The sequence below is a fragment of the Athene noctua genome, chromosome 2, assembly GCF_965140245.1.
Source record: "Athene noctua chromosome 2, bAthNoc1.hap1.1, whole genome shotgun sequence".
Taxonomy (NCBI): domain Eukaryota; kingdom Metazoa; phylum Chordata; class Aves; order Strigiformes; family Strigidae; genus Athene; species Athene noctua.
In genome coordinates this window covers 13,502,214-13,525,213 of record NC_134038.1, presented here as the reverse complement: position 1 = coordinate 13,525,213, position 23,000 = coordinate 13,502,214, and the positions used below count along the sequence as shown (strand labels likewise).

At 42.9% G+C, this 23,000-nt stretch overlaps 1 protein-coding gene across 1 annotated transcript in view; it reads left to right on the top strand.

Annotated features, from left to right (window-relative positions):
- Positions 1-13,009: 13,009 nt before the first annotated feature.
- Positions 13,010-23,000, top strand: part of FER1L6 (fer-1 like family member 6) — an 88,972-nt gene continuing 78,981 nt past the window's right edge. The window contains exons 1-2 of the mRNA XM_074901129.1: positions 13,010-13,243; positions 22,320-22,447. Coding sequence (XP_074757230.1) covers positions 13,010-13,243; positions 22,320-22,447 — 362 coding nt within the window. The remainder of the gene's footprint in view (positions 13,244-22,319; positions 22,448-23,000) is intronic.

Below are 23,000 nucleotides of genomic sequence, written 5' to 3'. Positions count from 1 at the left end.
GTAGATGTCTACACCTGCATGAATTTTCTAGAGGTGTGTTAGGTCAGCCAAAGACTCAAAATTCTTCTTTACCTCCATTGACTAAGAGGCTCCAGATGACTAATTCACATGTGAACATTTAGTTTGCAGATACCTGGAGTTAGGAGAGATGAATCTCATCTCTGTCATCCGCATTAAGTGAATCATGATATAACAAACTGTGCAACTTGCAACACAACTCCCTTCTCAGAGGAAAGAGGAGAGAAAACAGCAGAAGAAAACCAGGAAATTTGGCAGCAGGTTCATGTTCCTCCTTTTTCTGTTAGAGTTGGTCTGTGCGTGGCTGTCTTCATTTTGCACCTTCTTTGTTAGGTTTGTGGGTAAGAGGGGAAATGGATCATCTTACGATGGAGGTCAGTTAAAATGAAAGAGAGCCTCTGTGTCTGCAAAAATGGCAGTATTCTGGAAAGTAATACTGTGTGTGCTTTTAGCAGAATTATAAATATTCCTACTGTACAGGCGATCATGTAGTAGATGGGTTTGAGTGAGAGAAGATACCAGTGTTGTATGAATTACAGCATGGGCTACAGAGATAACAGATCTTTGCCATATTTGTTTCCTGGTGCTTAAGCACAGAAAGTCAAGGAGAAAAAGCCCAGAGCATTTAAGGTTGTCAGGGAGTCAGAAATGTGCCCAAAGTAGCATCATGATTACATTGGACCCATGTCCATGGGTGCTCAGCATCCATGTCTACCAGGTGCTGAGCACCCATGGTCTCACTAAATCCCTAGGAGCAGACTTTGCCGAGCAGTCCCACATGCTCCAGCCCACAGATTTCACAGTGGCACAGACCTTATCCTTGGCCCCATCATAACTTGTGCTGGAATGTGGTGCTCAGAGTTTCCTGCAGTGGATGAGAGGCCTTCGTGCTGCTGAGATGGGTAAGGTGCCACAGTGTACGCAGGTACATCACCTACTCTCACGCACAGCAGCCTATGGGTAGAGGAACCAGCCATCCTGGTGCGCATGTGGCTGCTGTGGGTGCTGTGGGGCCATAGAGGAGGACAGGACTGTGGTGTTCTCTCCGACAGTGGTCATCTTCCACACCAGCTGAGATTCACATTCTGCGGTGGTGTGACAGATGCCTGGCATTTGGAAATGGAGATGTCTTTCCTGTGGACAGGCTGTGCTGGTGCTAGTGAATGGGGGTGGCGAAAGGCTATAGGGCAGCAGGGAGGGTTCAGAGAGAACCGTTTTGGTAATCCAAAGGATAGGAAACAGCTGAAAACAACAGAGTTTTGTGATATTTTGAAGAGAAAAAGAGATGAGGAAGGGCATGGTAGAGGTCTATAAAACCCAGAGTGGCCTGGAGTGGGTGGACATCATGTTCATCGCTTCTTCCAATGCAAGAATTCCCAGCCAACCAGTTACACTAGAAAACAATGTAGAAACAAAAAAATGTTTGGTTTAGGCAAGATTTAGGCTTCAGGTTTATGCAAGCTGTGGAGCAGGTGGCACTAGGGAGCTGTGGCTGCTGGAGGTGCTGGGGTGAAGTGATTTGTTCTTCTCTCTCCTCCCAATTCAGCTGCTACAGACCAATAAAATCCAACTCTTGAGGGGCTTAGCCCCCTTAGCAGGATTTCTCAGAAGTGTACCCTGCCATAATTTCCCAGCAGATATTCCTCTTGCCATACTGCTGCTATCTCTAACAACTAATTCAGAGAAAAGAAGAAGAGCTGCTTCGTACCTCCCTTTCTCTGAAAGGCTTGGACTTCCAGGAGACCTCTAAATGTATCTCATCCATTTATATTTTCCAAGCATGTGTCCTAACTTTTGTAGCTGTAACTTGTCTGAAAGCTACTTCATGCCCTTGGTCACCTCAGTCACTCTCCTCTGTCCCCTGCCAGTTTCTACTGTCTTCGTTTGGGAGGACTGCACAGAATATTAGACTGTACAGAACATTAAAACTAGGTGTATAGGGTGGCATAATACTTTTTGCCACAAAATTAAGAAAAGATGGATGTTTTGTCCACAAAAGGGACTCTTAGACATGATCACTGAATAAATGATGAATGTAATGAAATCTCCAGATGAATTTTCACAATAAACTGCTCCATTTGTCTTTCTTTCCCCTTTCTTTCCGAAGTGTATGAGAACCTCTGCCAGCTTGGCATCTGCCTGTGTGAGCCCTTTTCCTCATTACCTGTTTTGCCATTTCTCTCCAGAATGTGATTTACCCAGACTGTGCTTCTCCTTGGCATTTCAACGCACTACATTGTGTTATTCAAACTCTCCCTTGCAAGCATAATGACACTGTTCAAATAATGATAACCATATAATGAAAGCTGGCCACACCTTTTGGCTGCTCTCTTCTAAACTCTCTAATCAACTTGCCTTGTGAGGGGTTGAGGAAATATTAGCGGGTAAATACTTATGAGTCACAGCGGTTTCTAGAAGTCACCTGCCTGGGAAGCAGCAACGTGCCCAGGCTTACGTAATCGCTCAGGCAGGGAACTCTCTCTGGTCAGCATTGCAATGCTAGAGATGGGTCCAGACACACCTGCTTTTTTTTTTTTTTTTTCCCCCTTACTGAAACACAGAGTTTTCCATGTTTAATCATTGGGTAGCTGTTTTTAAAAAAATGTTGATGTGTTGTTCTTGAGTTACAAGTGTCAATTAATAGCAACCTAAATCCCACTGTCAGAGGAGAGAAGTCCCACTGTGTATTTCCAATAGAGTCAATTATTATCTCTCTGCAAAGTCTATTTGTGCTGCAAAAATACCCTGTCATTTCTATGGCTATGTATTAACCCGAAGATATCAACAGAGTGGCAGCCTGGTATTGACATACATTTCCTCTTCCTTTCCTCCCCTCAGACAACAGACCATCACTGCTGTCACTGCTTTTCAGCTCTGAGTTAGTATTTTGCAGCCTCCTCTGCCCCTCGGGGTGCTCAAGTGGATCGGAGAGACCTTGTTCAACTCCTGGGTGACTTCCTTCAGGGCACTAAGTGTCCCTCATTTCACTTTCATTTATTTCACTTCCAAACTTAAGCAAACCAAATCAAATTGCTGTCACGGGAATTCTGAGCATGTGTCTCTACACAGAGATTAATGCAGTTGAATTTGACCACTTAAAAAAAGTTAATTCAGATTAGCTCCCCTGGGCCCCTTGTGCAGTAGGGCCATCAGTGGTCTCCCACAGAGCCAAGGGACTGGCCTCTTCCAGAGAAGCAGAGAAATAAAAATACCTAGGGTAAGAATAATGTCACTTAATCTCATAAAGCCCCTTTCTAGTCCGTGCAGAGCAGTGAGGCAGAGCGTCACTGGCCTCCTCTGGACAGGTACAGGGAAGCACCCTGGAGTGGTGAATCAAGGGCAGCTGGACCCTGATGGATGTCTGGCACTGCATGAGATAATTCTCCCTCTTTAAGATGGCTCAGTACCCTAAATGTGAAGGAAACCACATTAGTTCTGTAATGTAATGATCAGTGGCAGCTATAATATCCACTGAGCTAACTGCCCTCCAGAAAAGTGCCCCAAATAATTATGAAGTGAAAGTGCTGAGCACTGTGAAAGGCAAACTCTCTTAAATGTGGGAGCTGGACTGATTGACATTCACTCAGAAAAGCTTGGAATGACTTTCAAAAAAATGGAGTTCCTGTCTTTTGTTTTATTTGAATCAGTTTTCAGAACTCAGCCCTACAGCATAACGTACTGAAAACTAGTGGGTCACACTCGGTACCCCTAATGTGCTGTATCACAAGCAAAATTGGAACTGTATATAAATACAGGCATCTAGTGCTATTAGAGATGCTGAGAAGCTCAGCCACCCACAAGGGTTGGCAAGTATAGCACAGGATCCATAGGACACCCACACATTTCTGGAGAGGTTAAGGGAGACCAAGCAGGATGACCTGAAGCATCACAAGATGTCTCTGATTGCCCCTGTTGTGGCAGAATTGCTCCATTTGCATCCTTATTTCTGAAACTGTGTCCTCTCCTGCCCCAGTGGTTGTTCTGATGAACACCCACCCAGACATACCTAGAGCCCTTCCTCAGAAAGCTTCTAGAACTATTTTGTCAAGATAAACATATCTTTGGGGGAAGGAAGGGAAGGAAGGGAAGGAAGGGAAGGAAGGGAAGGAAGGGAGGAAGGAAGGAAGGAAGGAAGGAAGGAAGGAAGGAAGGAAGGAAGGAAGGAAGGAAGGAAGGAAGGAAGGGAGGGAGGGAGGGAGGGAGGAAGGGAGGAAGGAAGGAAGGGAGGGAGGACAAGCTCTCCTGATACCTTTGTAGGCCACACAGGGAATCTGTGAACCTAGAACTTGAGATTGTGGTTTTGTTAGCGTCTGAGCCAACCTGATGGCTCCATCTTCCCTCCTGTCTTTCCTCCTCCTACCCACTCTGTGATGACTCTCCCTCCTTTCTTCCTGTCTCCAGACTTCCTGTTTCCTCCTGCAAGACAGTTCCAAATTGTCCAGTGATTTCTGGTGGATTAGTGAGTTAAACTGGCTCAGAGCAGCGTTGTTATATTGTCATAACATAAACAGCAGGAACATGGCTGAGAGCAGAAGAGAGGATTGATAAAGGGAACTGATGCCCCCATCCCTACTCAGTATCAGTGAGCTGTTGATTCAGATTGCTGCCTGAAACCCCACAAATGATAAATGTCTAAACTTGGTTGGATGAACATGTCCCTCTGTGTTTTCCTTAGCACCTAAAAAATCTGTGCTGACTAGCCAAGTGTTAAGACAGCCATAAAAAATCAAATAAGAAAATTCTACCAAGTGTTGATGCCCTTTATTGTGTCCATCTGACACAATCCGGAGAGCAGTTGCTCTATGGAAAGACCCAAATTAACCTTCATGATGTAAGACATTCGTCTTGCCTAGAGATCAGATTTTTCTTTTCTTCCGCATTTTCTCCTCACTACAACTCTTCAGGAACACTTGAACATTAATTGCAAAGATACTGAACTGAGTAGCAAAATAACTGCATATGCAATGTACTGCACAGTGAGCCAGGTCTCCTCTTTTTGTGCTAAATGTATTAATTGCAGCAGTTCATTTATTCTCTTGTGTGATGGTGTTTTTTGATACAGGAAACAGGTTTACATTTGCAGAACTGTGGAGCACAGTGAAGTATTTATGTATTTCTGACACGAGAGATCAAATGATCAGCTAGTTAACACCTTCTGTATTTGGTCAGCAGGTTGATGTTCAGTTAGTTTAATTAAGCAAGACATTGTCTTAAACATGCCTGTGCTTTGTCCCAAAGTTTACATGTGTATTGCTTCAAGGACTAATGGAAATGTTGCGTTTGCTGTATCGCTGTGACACTGTAGAACATAATTTGCTGTATGAATAATTTGAAAAAGTTATACTATGCTTGCAAATGCCCCAGGGATATAAGGAACTAGAATAATTCCCATACTGCAGCTGCATAAGCTGTAGTTCAGAGAGGATGTATGACTTGTGAGGTCACAGTAGCATCAACATCGCTACAGGGAGTAGATTTCATCCTCAACCCTTGCTGTAAATCCTGATATACCTGCACACACCATTACTAGTACCAGAATATGGGATCATAGGACAGGATAACAGAACTGAGCTTGTAAGGGCCCTCATGCAGTCTCTAGGCCAAACTCCTGCTCAGAGGAGGGTGAGCCATGAGTGCAGTCCAGGTTGCTCAGGGCCTCGTCCAACCAGGTTTTGAAAACCTGCAAGGACAGAGTCTGTACAACCTCACTGAGCAGCTTGTTCTAATGCTGGATTGTCCTAATGCTAAAAATATTTTTTGTATATCCACGACATATAGGGAGCAATATCTCTGAACCCTGGAGGGAACTAAACTCCCAAGCTTTTTCTTGCACCTATACCCACTCCACCAGTCTCTAATACCTTGGCCAAACTCCCACTGATTTCACTGGGATATCTGTACACTGGGGAGAGCACTCTGGACTGGCAAGTCTGGGAGCAGGGTCTGTTCATGCCAAGGAGCAGAAATTTTATTAGTGCAGCAAATAACTGAACTGCATGAAGCTCTGTGAAAGGAAATGCATCCCTCATATCGGCATCATCACAACCCAGAACATCAGGCTGTTGTGTTTCTGGAACTGTTTTATGAGCCAAAATGCTGGCTAAGTCACATGCTGGTTCCATCTGACCACAGTGGGGAGAACTCACTCCTGGCAGGAGGAGGAAAAAAAGGTCTCTGTAAAGGAACACTATGAGCCAAAACCACAGAATTTTACAAGGCTTCCCTAAGCAGCTAACTCCACTTGTACACTTCAGTGTTTTGAGAAACCTTATCTAGAAAAAAAGTCACGAATATAATTGTTTAAACAGCCTCACCCTACTGTGGCAGATATCTCGGTGGGTTAATCATAAACACAGGTAGAATCCCTATGGCAGCCAAGTGAAGAAGAGTATCGCGTCTTGCAGGTGCTGGATGAGTTGCTGAAGGCCAGCTTGATACAGGACACAGGAAAGTGTAGGAGATGGAGGAGAAAAAACCAAGGTAATGTCTCTTCTATTTTTCCTTTTTTTTTTTTTTTGACAGTGAAAATGTAAGACATTCTGCATTGACAAAAATGAAGTTTAGAAATACTTGAAGATTTAGAATTTTAATGCTGAGGTGCTTGCCTGAGCAAGCTTTGTATTTATTTATGTTAGCAAGCTTTGTATTTATTATTTTTATGCTTTAAAAGTCTTTAAAGGAAGATCATTATTTCTACCGCACTGCAAATGGCAGGAGATGAATGTCTCTAGCAAGCATATTTTTTTTGTGTCTTTAGGGTTTTCATTTCCTGTCCACTGTTTGTCAGAAGTTCAGTGTCTTTGGTATTACCCTGGTTCACACTTGGTGTGCATCAATCCAGCAGTACAAGTAAGACAACAGAAATCACTCAGAGCACCCTGGTCCAGGGCTTGGGAGCTCGAATGTACAAGAGTGGTTTCTATGGCTGTGTGAGTTGGTCTAACGTAATTGGTATCCCTGTAGTTTTGTGATTCTGCCTTGAAGAAGTATGTAGAAACAGCATGCCATGTTTCATAGATAGGTGCGTGTATGCTTCACTTTACCCAGTGAGAACTTCTTTTGATTTCAAGAGGATGAACCTAAGGGCAAAATTTGACACTTAAATCTTTTAATGCTCAGGTGCAGCAGCTGGAAATAATATTATTTTCTGGAGATGAATCCAATTCACGAGTTGAGGATTAGCTCTAATTTATGAAGTGCTTGTTTTTCATAAGAAAAGGATACTGACTTTTTACTGCAAGAGAACAGAGGAATGTATGTGTTTGTGTCTATGAGTGCAGACATATATACATGCACATACCCATGTTTATTTGTATGTTTCTGTTTTTCCATTTACAGTAAGATTATTTAAATCTTACTTTAGGTCTTGCTTATAGTGTATTTTCTTGTTTCTACCTTCTTCTGCAGTAGAGGTGAATGTAGTACTAACAAACAAATTTTGCCCTGGCTATAGTAGAGCAAACCCAGAACTTTTCCATGGATTTTGTAGCATCTCTACAGACACAGAGATGTGGAACTGAAATGAAAGCTTGGCCAAAGTGCTTAGAGGATTTGCCTGAGAATTTACCATAAATTAGTTTGTATAAATAGTAAATAAATGGTAATGGTTAAATAAATTTAACATAGTGACTAATTTTAATTTATGCCTGCCTAATTCAAGGACAGCTGCATAAGGTTTGGTGTGTGAAGAGACAGCCATGTTTTGTTTCAATAGTTTGCTTCCTTCATTGAAGCAGTCTAAGAAAATGCACCTGAAACTAATCTAGCATTTGCTCTGTAAGATTTAGATCAACTTTTCTATTCCTTCTGCTGAGAGAGCTACATGGTTTTGGAGTCCAAGTCATTTGCTGTTCTGTGGGTCTGATCATGCAGACAACAGAGATCTCCATCAGATGTCTGGGGTGTTGGATTAGTCTCTGCACCAGAGAGTTCCCAGGCTAAGGGTTTTCAAAATAGACTCTAAACAGTTTATTAGCTTTGGAAAGTGGTAATAGTTTGTTTTTCATTATTAGATACATATCATTTCAGTTGATGTAGCTAATTTTTAAGAAACCACAGTTGTAACAATTCAAAGCGTTGTAAACAAACAGTGCTAAAGCACTTGGGAATTTGTTCACGTGAAAATGTGAAATAGCACAATGATATGAGTCCAATCTAAAAAATATTAATACTAGTTTCTTGTGGGTCCTTTGCTTAGATTGGTCTTTTGACATCTATAGATTTTTACTTTGAGGATGATGAATTATTTAGTATTTCATTCAGTCCATGGTCTCATTTTCTTATGTACTGCTATTATAACTTCAGAAGTGAACCTTGTTTCTACACATAGTAAGGAAATGGGTGATATTAGAGCTGACATTCCACTTATTGATTGTGATTTTGTCTCTGATACAGTTCTGGAATAGCTCTAGAGAAATAAGTAGTTGCATCAGCATACCCGACAGCAGGATTTAATCCACTAAAATTAAACGATGTGACTTCAGCTATTTGTTAAGGTGTAAATGGCTGTGGTTTTTTTGTTTGTTTGTTTGTTTGTTGGTTTTTTTTTTAAAAAAAAGCACAATTATTACAAATGAGACCAAGAATCATTTTACAGTTGAGAACAAAGGACAGTTGTTCCCACTTGTCTATGCCTCTTTGCCACTCCATAGTCTGAATTTTCTGAGGCTGCTGGCGTGCAGCTGTGTTGTGTGTGACACTGGAAAGAAACCCACATTTCAGGGTAGTTTTGGGCTGAGGCAGGCACGGGGACCTTGTCAGATAAACCACACAACAGGAAAGAAGCCAGTTGTCCCCTTGGCTGCAAGAAGCGTCTGACTATGCTGACACTGCTTTGGCAGAGGGTTTGGGTTTCTCTGTAAGCACTCAGGGAACTGTAATCCCTCCTTTTTCTGCCCCATGCTATGGATTATCACCTGTACCACTGCTGAGGGAAAGGCAGGGGAAGAATCCCCTCATGAGCTCCCTGGGGAGCATTTTGGTTTTGTCAGCCCTGGACCTAATGGCACAATCTAGTCCTTGTGTGTGAGCATGAAATTACCATCTGCCGGAGCCCTGGGGTGTTGGTGTGTTTAGCTGGATCATCATGGTGTTCGGTGTCTTGGGGCTCCGTTGCTCAGTGTTGTAGGTTGACCTCTCCTGACTTGCTTGGCTATGTCCGAGCACAGGATTTGGATACTTCAGTGCCTGCAGTTTGGCTCAACCAGCACGTCCCCACCTCCCACGTGTAAAAGTCCTGGCACATGAAAAACTCTAGAGTTCAGATTTAGAGCTCTGAGTATTGGGCCATTGCTCAAGATGTCCTTAATTCACAGCAAGCTGTAAGCTATGGACACAAGTTTGGCTTGCTGGGAAAGGTAAAAATCCATCTTGAGTGTTGTATGAGCTGTCTGTGTATAAGTATCTCTGGGTGTTAAGCCTGTAAACACAGCAGGAAACTTTCTGCTGCTGGTTCTGCACCTTGATAAAGTTCATGAGACCCAGAAAGTGCTCTCCACCAAGAAAAAACAAACAAAAAATCAATGGTATTCTGAAGTATTTTGAACAAGGACCTTGAGAACAATTTTTGCCTCAAGGATGCATTAATTGCAGCCTTCCTTCCTCTTTCCTTGTTACATGCCTTGAATCCTTTGTCCTGGCATTTTCATGGGTCAGATGTACAGGTCATGATGTACAGGAACTGGAGAGCAAGCACTGTGCCTCCAGCAGGTGACCTGGGAAGTCTGAGGCAGCAAGGTCCTGGTTTCACTCTCTGCAGATAGAGAAAGCTGCCCTGGGAGAAGGGGAGCTTCTCCAGTCCTCTTTCTCCTCAGGAATGTAGGAAATCATCTGTGATCAGCTGTGGCTACCAGTAACTTGCCACACACACAGTGGCAGTGAAGCACTGCGACATCCCCCACCAACGATGAAACTGCTGCTCTTTGAGTCAAGTCATTCCTCTTCTTCCTGACTCATTGTTACTTCTTTATTGCTTTTCCCCCCCCATTTTATTGCTTTTTTATTGTTTATTATTGAGCTATTGTAAAATCTCTGGGAGGCTGGCTTTCAGGTCTTGCTCCTAAAGCTGCTAACGGTATCACTGACTAACTTCAACTAACTAAAATGAACTGCATGGATAGAAAATGTGACTGATAGTGAGGTCTTTGGATGGGACTTGGAAACCGTACATTGTCTCCTGTTTGTAACACCAGCCTTGGGTCCTGCCTACAATGCACATGGGCTGTACACACCTCTGGGAAGTTTTTGCTGAATTGGTTCTGATGCAGCTTTTCCCCATCATCACTTCCTATTATATTTTATGTTACTTTTACCAATATTTGTTTCTGCCTTCAACTCTTTATTACAAGCCTACCAAATAAATAAATTCAATGGGGACGAGGACAGTAGGTACATCCATTCCTGCAGAAAGCTTGCTACTCACAAGACACAACTCAGCTCTTTTTATCCTCAAAGAATGCCTGTAATCACCCGACAGGGCTTCGAAGAGGCACCACGAGGTGGCATTTGAGGACGAAAGCACCGGTGGCACAGACAGGCTTTGCAATGTCATTTAACTCCTCCATCAGGACAGGGTGATGGATAATCTCACTTTGGAGTGGGGAGATTTGCTGACTCCAATCATGAACATAAAACAACTCGCACTGCTGTCTCCCTTTCACCGACAAGAAGAATGCTGGCATCAAGTTACTTGTGTAGAGCCCTGAGGTAGAGCTAAACTGATCATGTTCATAAAAAGATTAATTGTGCTCATGTGGGGGTCAATGCAAGGGCAGGGAAACCCTTACATTTGGGCTTCTCAAGTGAAATTTGACAAAAATTCTGGATTTTACAAAACCATTTTTTCCCCCCACAAAACACTACTCTGTATTTGAAATCTCTATTTGTCTCATGAAGAAGGTTTGATATATCTTTTTTTGTTGTTTTTACACACTCTTGCTCAGGATTGCCACATGAGGGTGGGATTAATCTGAACAAATGTAGACGTCTCGAGTGTCTAGACTCCCTTCCCAGCTGATGGGGAGTAATAGACACTTTTGGTGCCTGAATCATATGGATGCATTCCTGATGTCTACTTGATACTGATTACCTGGGACGACTGGCTGGGATGTAGCAGCGTACCTCTAGATATCTGAAGTTAGGTGAGATGAATCTGTCACTGGCATCTAGATGTGTGGCAACAGATCACACTCAAACAAAACCCATATTGTGACTATATGGGATATTTATGTCTTTATCCTCTTGTGCTTTCTGATGAAAGTGCTAGCCAGGTGGCTGAGCTGGATCTAGCTAGTGTAAGTGGGGAAACTGTCAGAGGGACTGTGCTGGTTGACACCAACTGAGCATCTGGCCTAAATTTCTTCTTCAATGTTGATCCATATTTCCTACTTTATTTTCATGTGAAAATCACCCTGAAAGTCTTGTTTCCTGGGATTTTTATTTTTCTTTTTTTAAACCGTACCTTTGCAAATATAAAAATTGAAGCAAAGTGCATTTTTCCTGCTAGCTCTTTACTCTTACTGCCTCCCAAGGAGATGAGGTCGGTTTTCTATGTGTTTTACAGAATGTTTGAGGAACACAATCTTTTCAGTGACAGTGGATATCTTAAAATTTAGTGTTTCTGGCTGTGAACACTGGAGCCGTGCAAAAAGCCTGGAAGAACCATTATCCAACCTGCCCATGCAGACCAAAGCTGAGACATGCATGCTGTGCCTGATCAGCAGTAACTCTGGTCTTCTATACTCTTCAGAAATAGGAGATAACTTGATTGAATTTAACCTGTAACAACAGACATTTATGTTAAGTGAAAGTACTTGGCCTTTCCTGCAGTTAATGATCTGTACTGATACAAGGCAACTCAGTTGTGTTTGAACCCATTTCTTGTTGGCTGTGTCTCTTCCAAGCTTCAGCTCAGGGCTTTGGCTAGCTCTAAAATGATGGTTTTAGCCAGCACTGTCAGAAATTCTGCTCTGGTAGAAGTGGCCAAAAAAAGCATGTCCCTTACAATGAACTCTATAGATGGAAAACTACCAGGCTTTGGTGTGTCCTTGCTGAAGTCAAAGGTGTCCAAATGTCTGCTGTGTATTGTGGCTTCCTCCAAGACAGAGATGTTGTAGGAAGGTCTCTCCACTGAGATCAATCAGCTGTATTGTTTCTCCAAGAGTTTCTCACATTGCTCCAGCTAATGTTTGCTTGTACTGGGCATTTGTTGGTGGCAGGGAATTCTAGAAGATAAAAAAAGAGACTTGATTGCATTGCTTTTGAAAAAAAGAGTAATCCTTTCTAAAGCCAAAATCAGCTTTCACTTCTCACTTTTTTTTCACATGCCTTAACTATGTCCCAACTAATCCTGCCTTTTGGATAAGTAGATAGGAACTGCAAGCTATGACATAGCCTAGCTTCTGTAGGACCATTAACTTATCTGCTGTCTTTAAAAAGGAGTTGACGCTTGCCCTTGCAAAGCTCCCTGAAATTCTCAGAAGAAAGGATTTCTAGTTATTATCAGATAGATATTTCTGCTGCATCCTGATCAATATATTTAAAATAAAAAAAAGTGTTTTCTGAAAAGGACTTGTCACAGTAGAAAGGCTAATAGGAAGCTGGGTGAGATTATTCTGATTAATTTTAGGTATTATATAGGATCTAGGCTGCTTGCTGTCATTGAGGGAAGTATTCTTCCTGAAAACATTTCACATAAGCCTTTGCAGTTAAATGCTGTCTGGAAGAGGCTGTCTGTCTCCACTGGTCTGCTAGGAGGATCCTGCCTGCTCATATTCAGTGGGTCCCTCCTTTCCTCAATGCCAGTAATGGTGAACATAGTGGGTGACTTCTATTTCATGTCTGGGGCAATAGTGCTATTCACCTCAGCTTGGCAGCTCTGTTAGGCACTGCAGCACATGGAAAGGCAAATCATTTGTGCTACTGAAGAAATGTGTTTGAAACAGTGGATATGGAAAATTATTTCAGTGATGGACTGCTTTCCACCTTGAGTAATATGAATACCCTCAGCAAATTTGCAGAAGACACTAAGATGAGTGATGATGTTGATTCACTTGAGGAAAGGGATGTGCCATCCAGGGGGACCTTGACAGGCTTGGAGGAGTGGGCTCATGCAAATCTCATGAAGTGCAATAAGGTCTGCACCTGGGTTGGGGCAATCCCCAATATTAGTACAGACGGGAATGAATGGATTGAGAGAAGCCCTGCAGAGAAAGACTTAGGGATACTGGTGGGTGAAAAATTGTACGTGAGCTGGTAATGTGCGCTTGCAGCCCAGAAAGCCAATCCTATCCTGGGCTGCATAAAAAGAAGTGTGACCAGCAGGTGATTCTTCCACTCTACTGTGCTCTCATGAGATCCCACCTGGAGTCCCCTGGCACCACTGCATCCAGCTCTGGAATCCTCAGTTCATGAAAGACATGGACCTGTTGGAGCAGGTCCAGAGGAGGGCCACAAAAATGATCAGAAGGCTGGAACTTCTCTCCTATGAAGAAAACCTGAGAGAACTGGGGTTGTTCAGCCTGGAGAAGAGAAGGCTCCAGAGAAATTATTGCACCCTTCCAATATATAAAAGGCACTTAGAAGAAAGAAGAAGAAAGACTTTTTATCAGAGCCTGTAGTAACAGGAGAAGGGGCCACGGTTTTAAACTAAAAGAGAGAAGGTTTAGATTGGACATAAGGAAGAAATTTTTTATGATGAGGATGGTGAGACACTGAAACAGGTTGCCCATAGAGGTGGTAGACGCCCCCTCTCTGGCAGTGTTCAAGGCCAAGTTTGATGAGGCTTTGAGCAACCTGGTCTAGTGAAAGATGTCACTGCCCATGGCAGGGGGTTCAGCTAGATGATTTTCAAAGTTCCATTACAACCCAAACCAATCTATGATTCTGTGATTCTATGAATAGAAGATTAATTATTTTTCTTTGTTTATACAGAAGGGGGCATATTAGTCATTCCTCCAACAATCTTTCTTCGTATAGTAGTCTGTGTCTTATTCATGTTTGTTTGCTTTTAAAACTTCTTTATTAAATAGTCCTGGTAAAATATGAATGAAATTTGAAACAAGGGTCAAATTTTACAAGAAGGGTCATTCCAAATTTTTATTTGGAGACAGGGTCCTCTCCAGACTACACAGACAGCTATTTTTGACCAGCCATTTCCATCTCTGATACTAACAATGTTTGTGGCAATTGCTGGAGCTTGACTGCTTCCAAACACCTTGAGAAATACTACAGTAACCAAAAGTGTTTGGTTCAACCAAATGTGCTTATAGTTGACAAAGTGTGAATCATACCCACAAACAGCAAATGCCTTTGAGTTGCACCCTGTGAAGGCAGGATGCTCTCAGGGACATTGATGAAAAGCAAATATTGAGACATAAAGATGTTTGTTTTGGACAGTAGTAGTACTCTAGTAATTTTATACAGCCTTTGTTTGAACAGCTTCCCTCCAACTCCAGTAAAATGAAGGAGAAATAATGATGAGTATGTTATATCGATGGCTATGATAAAAGTGGGGAGATGAGATGTTTGTCTGGGAAACTTTTAGGCCTTCTCATCTGAAAGATACAGCTGACTTAGAATGAAATGGTAATTTTGTGGGAAGTTTGGACTGGTTGCACATTTTCTTTTTACAAGTTTGGATTCTCTGTTACCAAATGGAAACTGAATTGCTGCAGCACCAGTGGAGACCGATTTCCAGTCCAGTTTAAAGGCGTTTGGCAACATCAGCATGAAGCACGTGTACTTGTGGCAGGCCATTGCTACCTCCCTGATCAGCACCTCCGACGGGTCATCTGGTACTGATTGGCAGCAACCCCGTGTCCTGCTTGTAGCCCCTGGAAGTTCCTTGAGATTTGGCTTGGGCAATAACCTAATGCTCTGCAAAAATTGTTCAACATGATATTATTTTTTTTCTCTCTCATGACTAGTTCTGGACCAGAGAAGAAAGAAGTTCATTTGGCCTGGCAGGGTACAGGTTATCCAGAGTGAAAATCAAATCACCCTGGAATGATTGCTGTCTGAACTTGGACACAATTACTGTACCATCTATTTTCTAAAATGCTCAGTTTGGTATCTATAGAAAAACTGAAGGCAACATCTGCTCTCCTGGCTGTCAACAGATATAAGTCTGTTGTGAAGATGATCCTCTAAAATCATAGTGAAGATTAATTTGAAAGTTTTTCAGAACAGGTTATTCTGGAATATATGATTGTTAAGCTCCAGCATTTCACAGTCCCACTGACCCAGAAATAAATGAATTCTTAGCACTTTAAGACAAGTGGGATATTCATCCTGTTTCAAGACATGTCAGAAACACCTGCTAGTAGCCTCTTCATCTAGGAGCATCTTTTACATTGGTCAACAGCTGTCTTGTTACTTATTCGTACTGGAACTGAAGCAGGCACAGTAAGAACAGGTTTATGATGGAAGGATAGATTTAAAAAGGAAAGAGAGCTAATGCTGGTAATGTAGGATCACAGGGACATAGGAAGTGAAAAGGTGTTGTCAGCACATGGGCAATGCAAAAATCAGGCAGCCGTAAACAGAAGCTATATTATGTGCTCAAGAATTGGCAGTAGCTTTTGGTAAAGCTCTGGGAGGGAAACCCACATCCTTTATCCTCCACATCTGCCCATCAGGATCCTTGTGTGTGTCCAATGGGTCTCTTGCTGTTGGACCACTGTATTTGTCTTGGTAAGGTGAGCTACAACCTTTCTGAGACTGGAATAACGAAAAGCCTCTCTGCCAGGAGGAGTGACTGCTGAGCTAGTTTGTGCTCAAACACCCTTTTGTTTATGGAAATCAACCTTCTTGGCCTCCTGAACAATGTTTAAAACAGAAGTATCTTCGCAAATGTCACTGCTTAATTGGCATTCACAGAATATTTTACTTTATCGCTGGAGAGTGATGAACCAGCCAGCAGCTTGAGGATCATATTGGTGGGCTATAGTTTTGGGCCATGAGTCCTAATAGCTGTACAGAGTAGAAGACAGCCTTGTTTCCCTGTCAGAGCATGTGAGAACTCACAGCTCTGTCTTTGGGACCAACAGGGTTTATACAAAATAGGGTGGCCCTAAGGGTGTTTCAGATCCATGGCCTGGGCAGGCTTTGACAACTGGAAATACCTGTATGGGGAAGGGAGCGAGAAGAGTTAAACCACTGTGCCTTAATTTGTACCTTGACAAGAGACTAACTTCTGACTTGGGACTGATCCTACAATCATGTCCAAACCTTACATACTATTGTGAGCTAAGTCCACACAGATGGGATTTATTATTCCTCTCCTCTTCTAGCTTCATGGTAATCTGCTGACAAATTTTGCCAATGGTATTTGGAAAGTTGAAGATTAAGTATGTTGGGAGTACTGTAAAATAACAAGCCCCTTGGGGAGAACTAGGATATGCAGCTGAGCTGCAAAACATGGGCTTGAATGCTGAGACCTGGCACCGACTGTGAAGGGTTGAACCACTGCCTCTGAGAAATGGCTCGGTAAGGGATACTTGTCTGCCTGACTTTATGGGAACAAAGCTTGGTCAGGAATGGTTCCTGTCCAGAACAGAGACCCAGGCTTGTTTTTACACCCACAGGGCACTGAGGTGTCAGCACTGACTATAGCTGGTTATAGACCCCTCCTGGCTGACCCTGCAATGAGGATTCTCTCTGCCTTGCTGTTTGAGTGGGTTTCATTGACAGGCCAGCACAGAACCCATCCTGTCACTGATGCTTCATTACTTTTGTTGATACAGTAGGTTTTTATGACATTGCAGAAATAGAACCAAAGGCATTAGCAGCAGTCTGAGCCACTTTGTGTTGCCTGGTCTGTGCTGCAGCATCTGCTGTACAAGCAGGTAGGTGGAAGGGGAAGCAGGGGTGCAGAGACTTGCCAGCAGCTGCTTGGCTGCCTTGAGGCAAAGTTGCGATTACAATTCAGGGTTCCTGAGTACCACCCCCTCTGCACTTCAGTATGTTTTTCTCTTCCTAAAATAAAAATTTCTAGTAAAGCCAGTGCAAAAAGATTGAGTTAGAGATAATATCACAAATCCCACTGGGTAGGGCCCAAATGTGATACTTCACTTCCACAAAGCATTTATTTTATTTTTCAAAATTGAAATCTTTTCCTTTATATCAAAACATCCATTAGTTCAATATTCAGGAAGAAATGCACTCACTGTGGGTAAGCCAACAGCACTGCCCCACACCAGCCAGGTCTTGCAGCAGTCAGCAGATTCTGGGTCTCCATCCCTGGCTGACCACCCTGCAACACGCTCCCTGAAGCTGCCAGAAGCATCGGGAAAATGTTCCTGTCGTGGTTCTGTACAGATGCTTCCATATCTGCCCTTCTCTTGGCCCACGATCAGCTCTGCAGCATCACCTACAAAAGTCAATTTTCTGCTTTTTTATACTTGGCTCTGTCAAACCTTTTTACTTATTTTCAGCTGGATCGTTAGTTAGATGCTTCTGCATAGTTTTTATCACATTGATTCTTCCCTTAAAAGTTACAGTAATCCTATTTCTAGAGCCACCCAGTTACTGAGATAACACACCAATTTATACCTGCTGAGGAGGCAGCCTATCTAAGCTTCTCAGTTTTTCTAAGTATCACTTTCTCTCGAACAAGGTTGCTCCAATGCTTTGAGGACTCCCCAGCAGCAGACAATTCATGGTTCATGTTCTCTGACACGTCACAAAACAAATTAACTCCCATTTATAGCTGCTTGCATTTGTCAGCAACATGTCCAGTTTGGAACCATTAGAATCATAGAATGGGTTATGTTGGAAGGGACCTTTCAAGGTCATCTAGTCCAACCCCCCTGCACTGACAAGGGACATCTTCAACTAGATCAGGTTGCTCAGAGCCCTGTCCAACCTGACCTTGAATGTTTCCAGGGATGGGGCATCTACCACCTCTCTAGACAACCTGTTCCTGTGGCTCAGTGGAGTATTATAAAAGGCATCGGGTCTCTCAGGGTTTTAAAGGTGATTGAGAACAATATTCTGCATGCATTAGAAAAACCAAAACATGTGGATCACTAAGTGCCTATGGTAGTTGCAAGGAACCATTTTGTTCAAGCCTTAGATGCACCAGACCAACTCTATAAACACTGGTTTTGATCAGATCCTTCTCAACATTTATGTCTCCTGATGCTCTTCCCATGGGACAGGTGAATGTTTTAAAACCACTAACTGAACAGACCACCCCAAACTACATAACTTTATGGATGTGGAAGGAATGAGGCTGGAAATAGACTCTATATCTTGACTTTCTTCTTATCCCTTCCCTTCCACTGAAGTCCTGGCTTAGTCCAGGACTGGTCTACTGTTTTATGAAAGAAGAGGGGCTGAGTCACTTTTTAAACATATTGACTATTGAAAACCTCCCCTTATGTAAGCTTTCTATTTATTTACACCCCTAAACATCCTGTAACTTGGTGCTGGGAACAGCCCCCACCTTGATTTATCGGGCAGCTCAGAGAAACACCCCCTTTGTAAATACAAAGGAGTTTCTGTTCAGCCTCAAATTCATAAAATGAAAACCCCAGAACTTTCTGTTCACCTCTTCCTGTAGCACAGAGCAATTCGTCAGGCAGAGGGATTACTGCCCTGTGCCACCTTGCAAAGCAGGCATGAAGGAGACATCGGCGTGGTGGCTGGTGGGTTGATGCTCACAGCCTGGTGTGTGTGTGTGTGTATTTCTGCTGGACAGCAATGGGACATGCAAAGCACAGCTGGCCTTTGAACACAGTGGGGAAAAATGAGTTTAACAAATATTACTACTGGGGATGGATTTCCTAGGGGAGGGCAGAAAGGAAAATGTCACTCCCCAGACAGTGGTTTTTGATGTGAGTGTTTCGTGACCTGTGATGGGTGGCTGGTGAAGGTAGGGTGCCTGTGGGGCTGTTTGCTGCTGCCTTCCTGTGTTAACACCACAGCTAGAACCAGCCTCCTTTATTTTACACTGATTTCAATAGGATGCTGTCCATCACCTGCTAAAGCAAGCTTCAGTTTTAGCTACCACCTCCCTGAAGTCTGTTATCCCATCCCTGGACACCGTGCCCCACAGCCAGCATTTGCTGTGTGCCACAGCGATAGCCAGAACTATTCTGGTGACATTTTTTACTGCCCTTGATATGATGGCGAGTAGAGGCCAGGACCCCACTGTGTTTGAACCAGGATAGGTACACAGACAGTCTCTGTCCTGAAGAGCTTTTAGTTTCACTAGTGAAGTCAAAAAGGGAGGTGAAAGGAATTATCAGTACAATGGTCATACAGATAGGAAACACCACATAGACTGATTTCAACAGTTCAGCATGTATCCTCTATATAGCAGTCATGACTTTTTTAGTGATTAAGAATAAATGGAGAGGATAGTTCTTGGGACAAGACTTTCCATTGTACCAGATGTTCTGCAAACATGGATTGATTTCAGTGTATAGATAGACACATATATGGAATCTGCTTCTGCCCTACTTGTTGCGCAGCAACTCCGGAAACATAAGCTTTGAGAAACATGAGTGGAAGTTGCAGCTGGAATGTGGTCCTTCCCAGCAATAAGAACAGGGTATACCACTCTTTCAGCCTTTCCTTGCTGCTACAGCTCTTAGTTACGAAACAGTCAGTGAGACTTCCCCTCCATGCCAAGTCTTGCCAGTCTGGAGGCACATGGACTGAGGAGCAGTGTACATGTTTACATATGTGTCTTTCAGCATTAAACCTCCTCTTAAAAAAGCCCCATGGGCAGCTCAAGGCAGGCATCCCATGCAGCCTGAGAGCTGATTTACACCTCTTTGCATGTTGAACCTTAACTGTTAAAGTCGTGCAAATATTTCCTGTACAAAATAAAGCAGTCAAGATGTGAGACATGCATAATCTCTACTTTCTCCTTTTTCCCAACAAAGTATGTCCTCTTTTAATCAAGACCTGGTTTTGTTACCATTTTAAAAAGAAAACAAAAGCAAGAAAAGAGGGAAGAGGAAGGAAGGAAGGAAGGAAGGAAGGAAGGAAGGAAGGAAGGAAGGAAGGAAGGAAGGAAGGAAGGAAGGAAGGAAGGAAGGGAGGAAGGGAGGAAGGGAGGGAGGGAGGGAGGGAGGGAGGGAGGAAGGGAGGAAGGAAGGAAGGAAGGAAGGAAGGAAGGAAGGAAGGAAGGAAGGAAGGAAGGAAGGAAGGAAGAAGAGTCCCAATTAGGCCAGAGCAGCTGCTGAAAGGTCACCTCAGCTTTTGCTATTCACGTACTAATTGGGTGCTCAGTGTAGTGCCACTGTATTTGGCTGAGCAAAGGAGATGCTTGCTGGCTTGTTTCTGGTGTTAAGGGAAGCTGTGTGCTGTTTGAGACCTGGATGGTGTAGGTGGCTGGCAGCCTAGCAGGGAGGCTCTCAGCCTTTGCAAGGAGAGTTTGATTGTCTGCCAGGATGCTGGTAAGCAAAACTGATCAGCTGCTGGTGGGTACTCAGGGTGCCCAGGTCTCTCTCTCCCCAACAGCCTTTTTCCTGCAGAGCTGCCAGTTCAGCTTATCTGGTTGCAAATTTTATGACAAGGTAGTGAAAAACTTCTGTATTTGTAATGAATCATTTCTGAATGCAGCTGGAAATGGGGTTGGAATTCATTAAATGAAAGGGTGGGGTTTTTTTTGGGTTTTTTTTTTTTTTTTGATGCTGCCAGACTGTGAGCAACCCTCCACTGAGAGGGCTCACTGACTGCTCACGGTGTTTAGGATTTCCTCTAGAAACAGAGTGCTTTAAAACCTGGCTTTGGTGAATGTGCTCTGAAGTGGCAGTGTTGTGTGGCATGTCCCAAGGGACTGTACTGTTCTGCTGTCAGCTGAACCCACCTGGACTAGATGTGCTATTATATGCTATTATACACGTTGCTATACCCTTCCGTAGTGTAGCTCATGATTTTCACTGAAAAAGTTGTTAAGCCTTTTAAGGGAATTAGATAGCTAAAGCAACAGTAATCTCCTGGGGCATAGGCACTTCATCACCCGAACCTAAGATGTGCTCCTGGTGTTTTCCATTATTGTTGTTTTTTACAGTGTCTTGTTTGTGTTAGAAAGAGAAGGAAAATGAGAGAAAGTAAGAAAAGTAATTGAAGAAAAACACTCCCCCAAAAAAGCCAGAATAAGAACGTGGGGCTAACTGCAAACTTCAGAAGGGTGGATGAAAAAAGAAAATATTTAATTTCTGCTCCAGTGGAGAAAAGGGGATTTTGCGTATGCTTTTAAAAAATTGTATGAGATGTATAATTTAATTACCATTTCTCCTTCTAGCAGAGCTTTGCCCAACTGCTCAAGTCAAACAAGAGTATGACTGATGCCAGTTAAGGGCAGGGCAGCTTCTGGGCAGCTGGGCTGGAAGCTTGCACCTTTTTGAACTGAGGCAGAGCAAATATGCATGACCTGCAGGGGCAGCTGTCTCCCAGAAGTCACCCAAAAGAAATAAAAGGATGCAGAATTTCGAACATGGCTGATCACTTGGGTTAATCTGCCTAAAGCTGTTTCATTTCCCTGGTGCGTTTCTCACTCCAGTAAAACTACAGATGCCACATATGCTATGGGTACTTCATCGCAGCAGGGAACTTAATTATGTATCTTGGGAAGAATGAACCCCCTGAGGTTCAAATACTTGATTCTGAAGGCATCTTTAAAGAGATGTTCAGCCTCATGGGAACTGCCCTGTAGAGAGGGGAGTCTACTACCATCAGACAAGGTTAAGAACAGTGTGAAAATGGTCTTGTGGGAAGTACAGAGCAAAAGAGGTCTTGTGCTTCTGTAACCCGTTCTCAACAAGAACTGGAGTACGTCCAAGAGGAAATGTCAAGGAAGTAGCTGTACGTACAAGACTGGAGGCGAGATCTGTGAATAATGTGAAAGTTTACTAACTAAAAATAACACATATTAAGCCTTTTAACCGGGGAGATGGAAGGAGTAGAAGGGGGAACAACAATCCAGAGCTGTGTACATTGGGCTGCAATAGAGAGAAGTCAGGCAAGTTATGGGTAGATAAAGTGAGAAAATAGAGAAAAAAAATTATGTTCTTATTAAATAATAACTGGGCATAAATGCATGAATACTTAAAATAGGCCTATTTTTACAGAGAGTGGTTGCTCAGTCTGTATGAAAGCTAAACTTTTTCAAGGTGTCTTATTGGGTGTGAAAATCTCTGTATCCTTTTAGCTTGGAGGTGTGGTTCACTGGCTTTCTCCCACAGGTGTCTGCAAAGCAAGAGAAGTTAATGTTTGCACAGGGATAAGTCTTTTCTCTTGTTCAGTGTTTACCAATCTGACTAACCTGGCACTACTTTTGCTACCAGCAAGCAGCAAACTTAAATGGTCTTAAATGCAAATATGAGCTTGGAGAGCCTGTTCATTATGTAAAAGGTAGTGACTGGAAGAAAAACAGCAGGATGGAGCCATCAGCAGTGGCACCTCAGGCCCACAGGTATGTCTAATACCCTTAGGAAATTCTTCCAAGGTTTGAGTTAAATTCAGCTGATTATATTTAATGACTTCTTGAAGGAAAAGATAAAAACAAGTCCTTCAATACTTGTTTAACCATTCATGGTAGATATGATTATTGTTGCTGGTATTAATTTATTCTGTACTGCCTTGTGCTTTATTTAATATTTTCTACCTGAACAATGTCAAGGGAAGACTTTGTGAGTCCAGTGGGTGATGGCTCAAGCTCCCTGTGGAGGGAGGAAAGGGCTCTAAGAGGTAGAGAAACAGGAGAAATGAATGCCCTGTGTGTATTAACTGCATTCTTTATTTTGTAGGCATGTGTCAGTGTTCAGTAGATCTGTTACCCTGCTCTTTAACCTAAGACAAATTGATGAACATGGTCACTAATTTGCAGCTGTTCAGGACATGGCTTCTTTTTGCTGCCATGACTCATCTGTCAATAAAAATGTCATTGCTTCTCTGCAGAAGGGACAGGATTTGAACGAACCAAAGCTGTATGTGCCTGGGTAAATGGCCAGTGTTTGCAGAGGTGC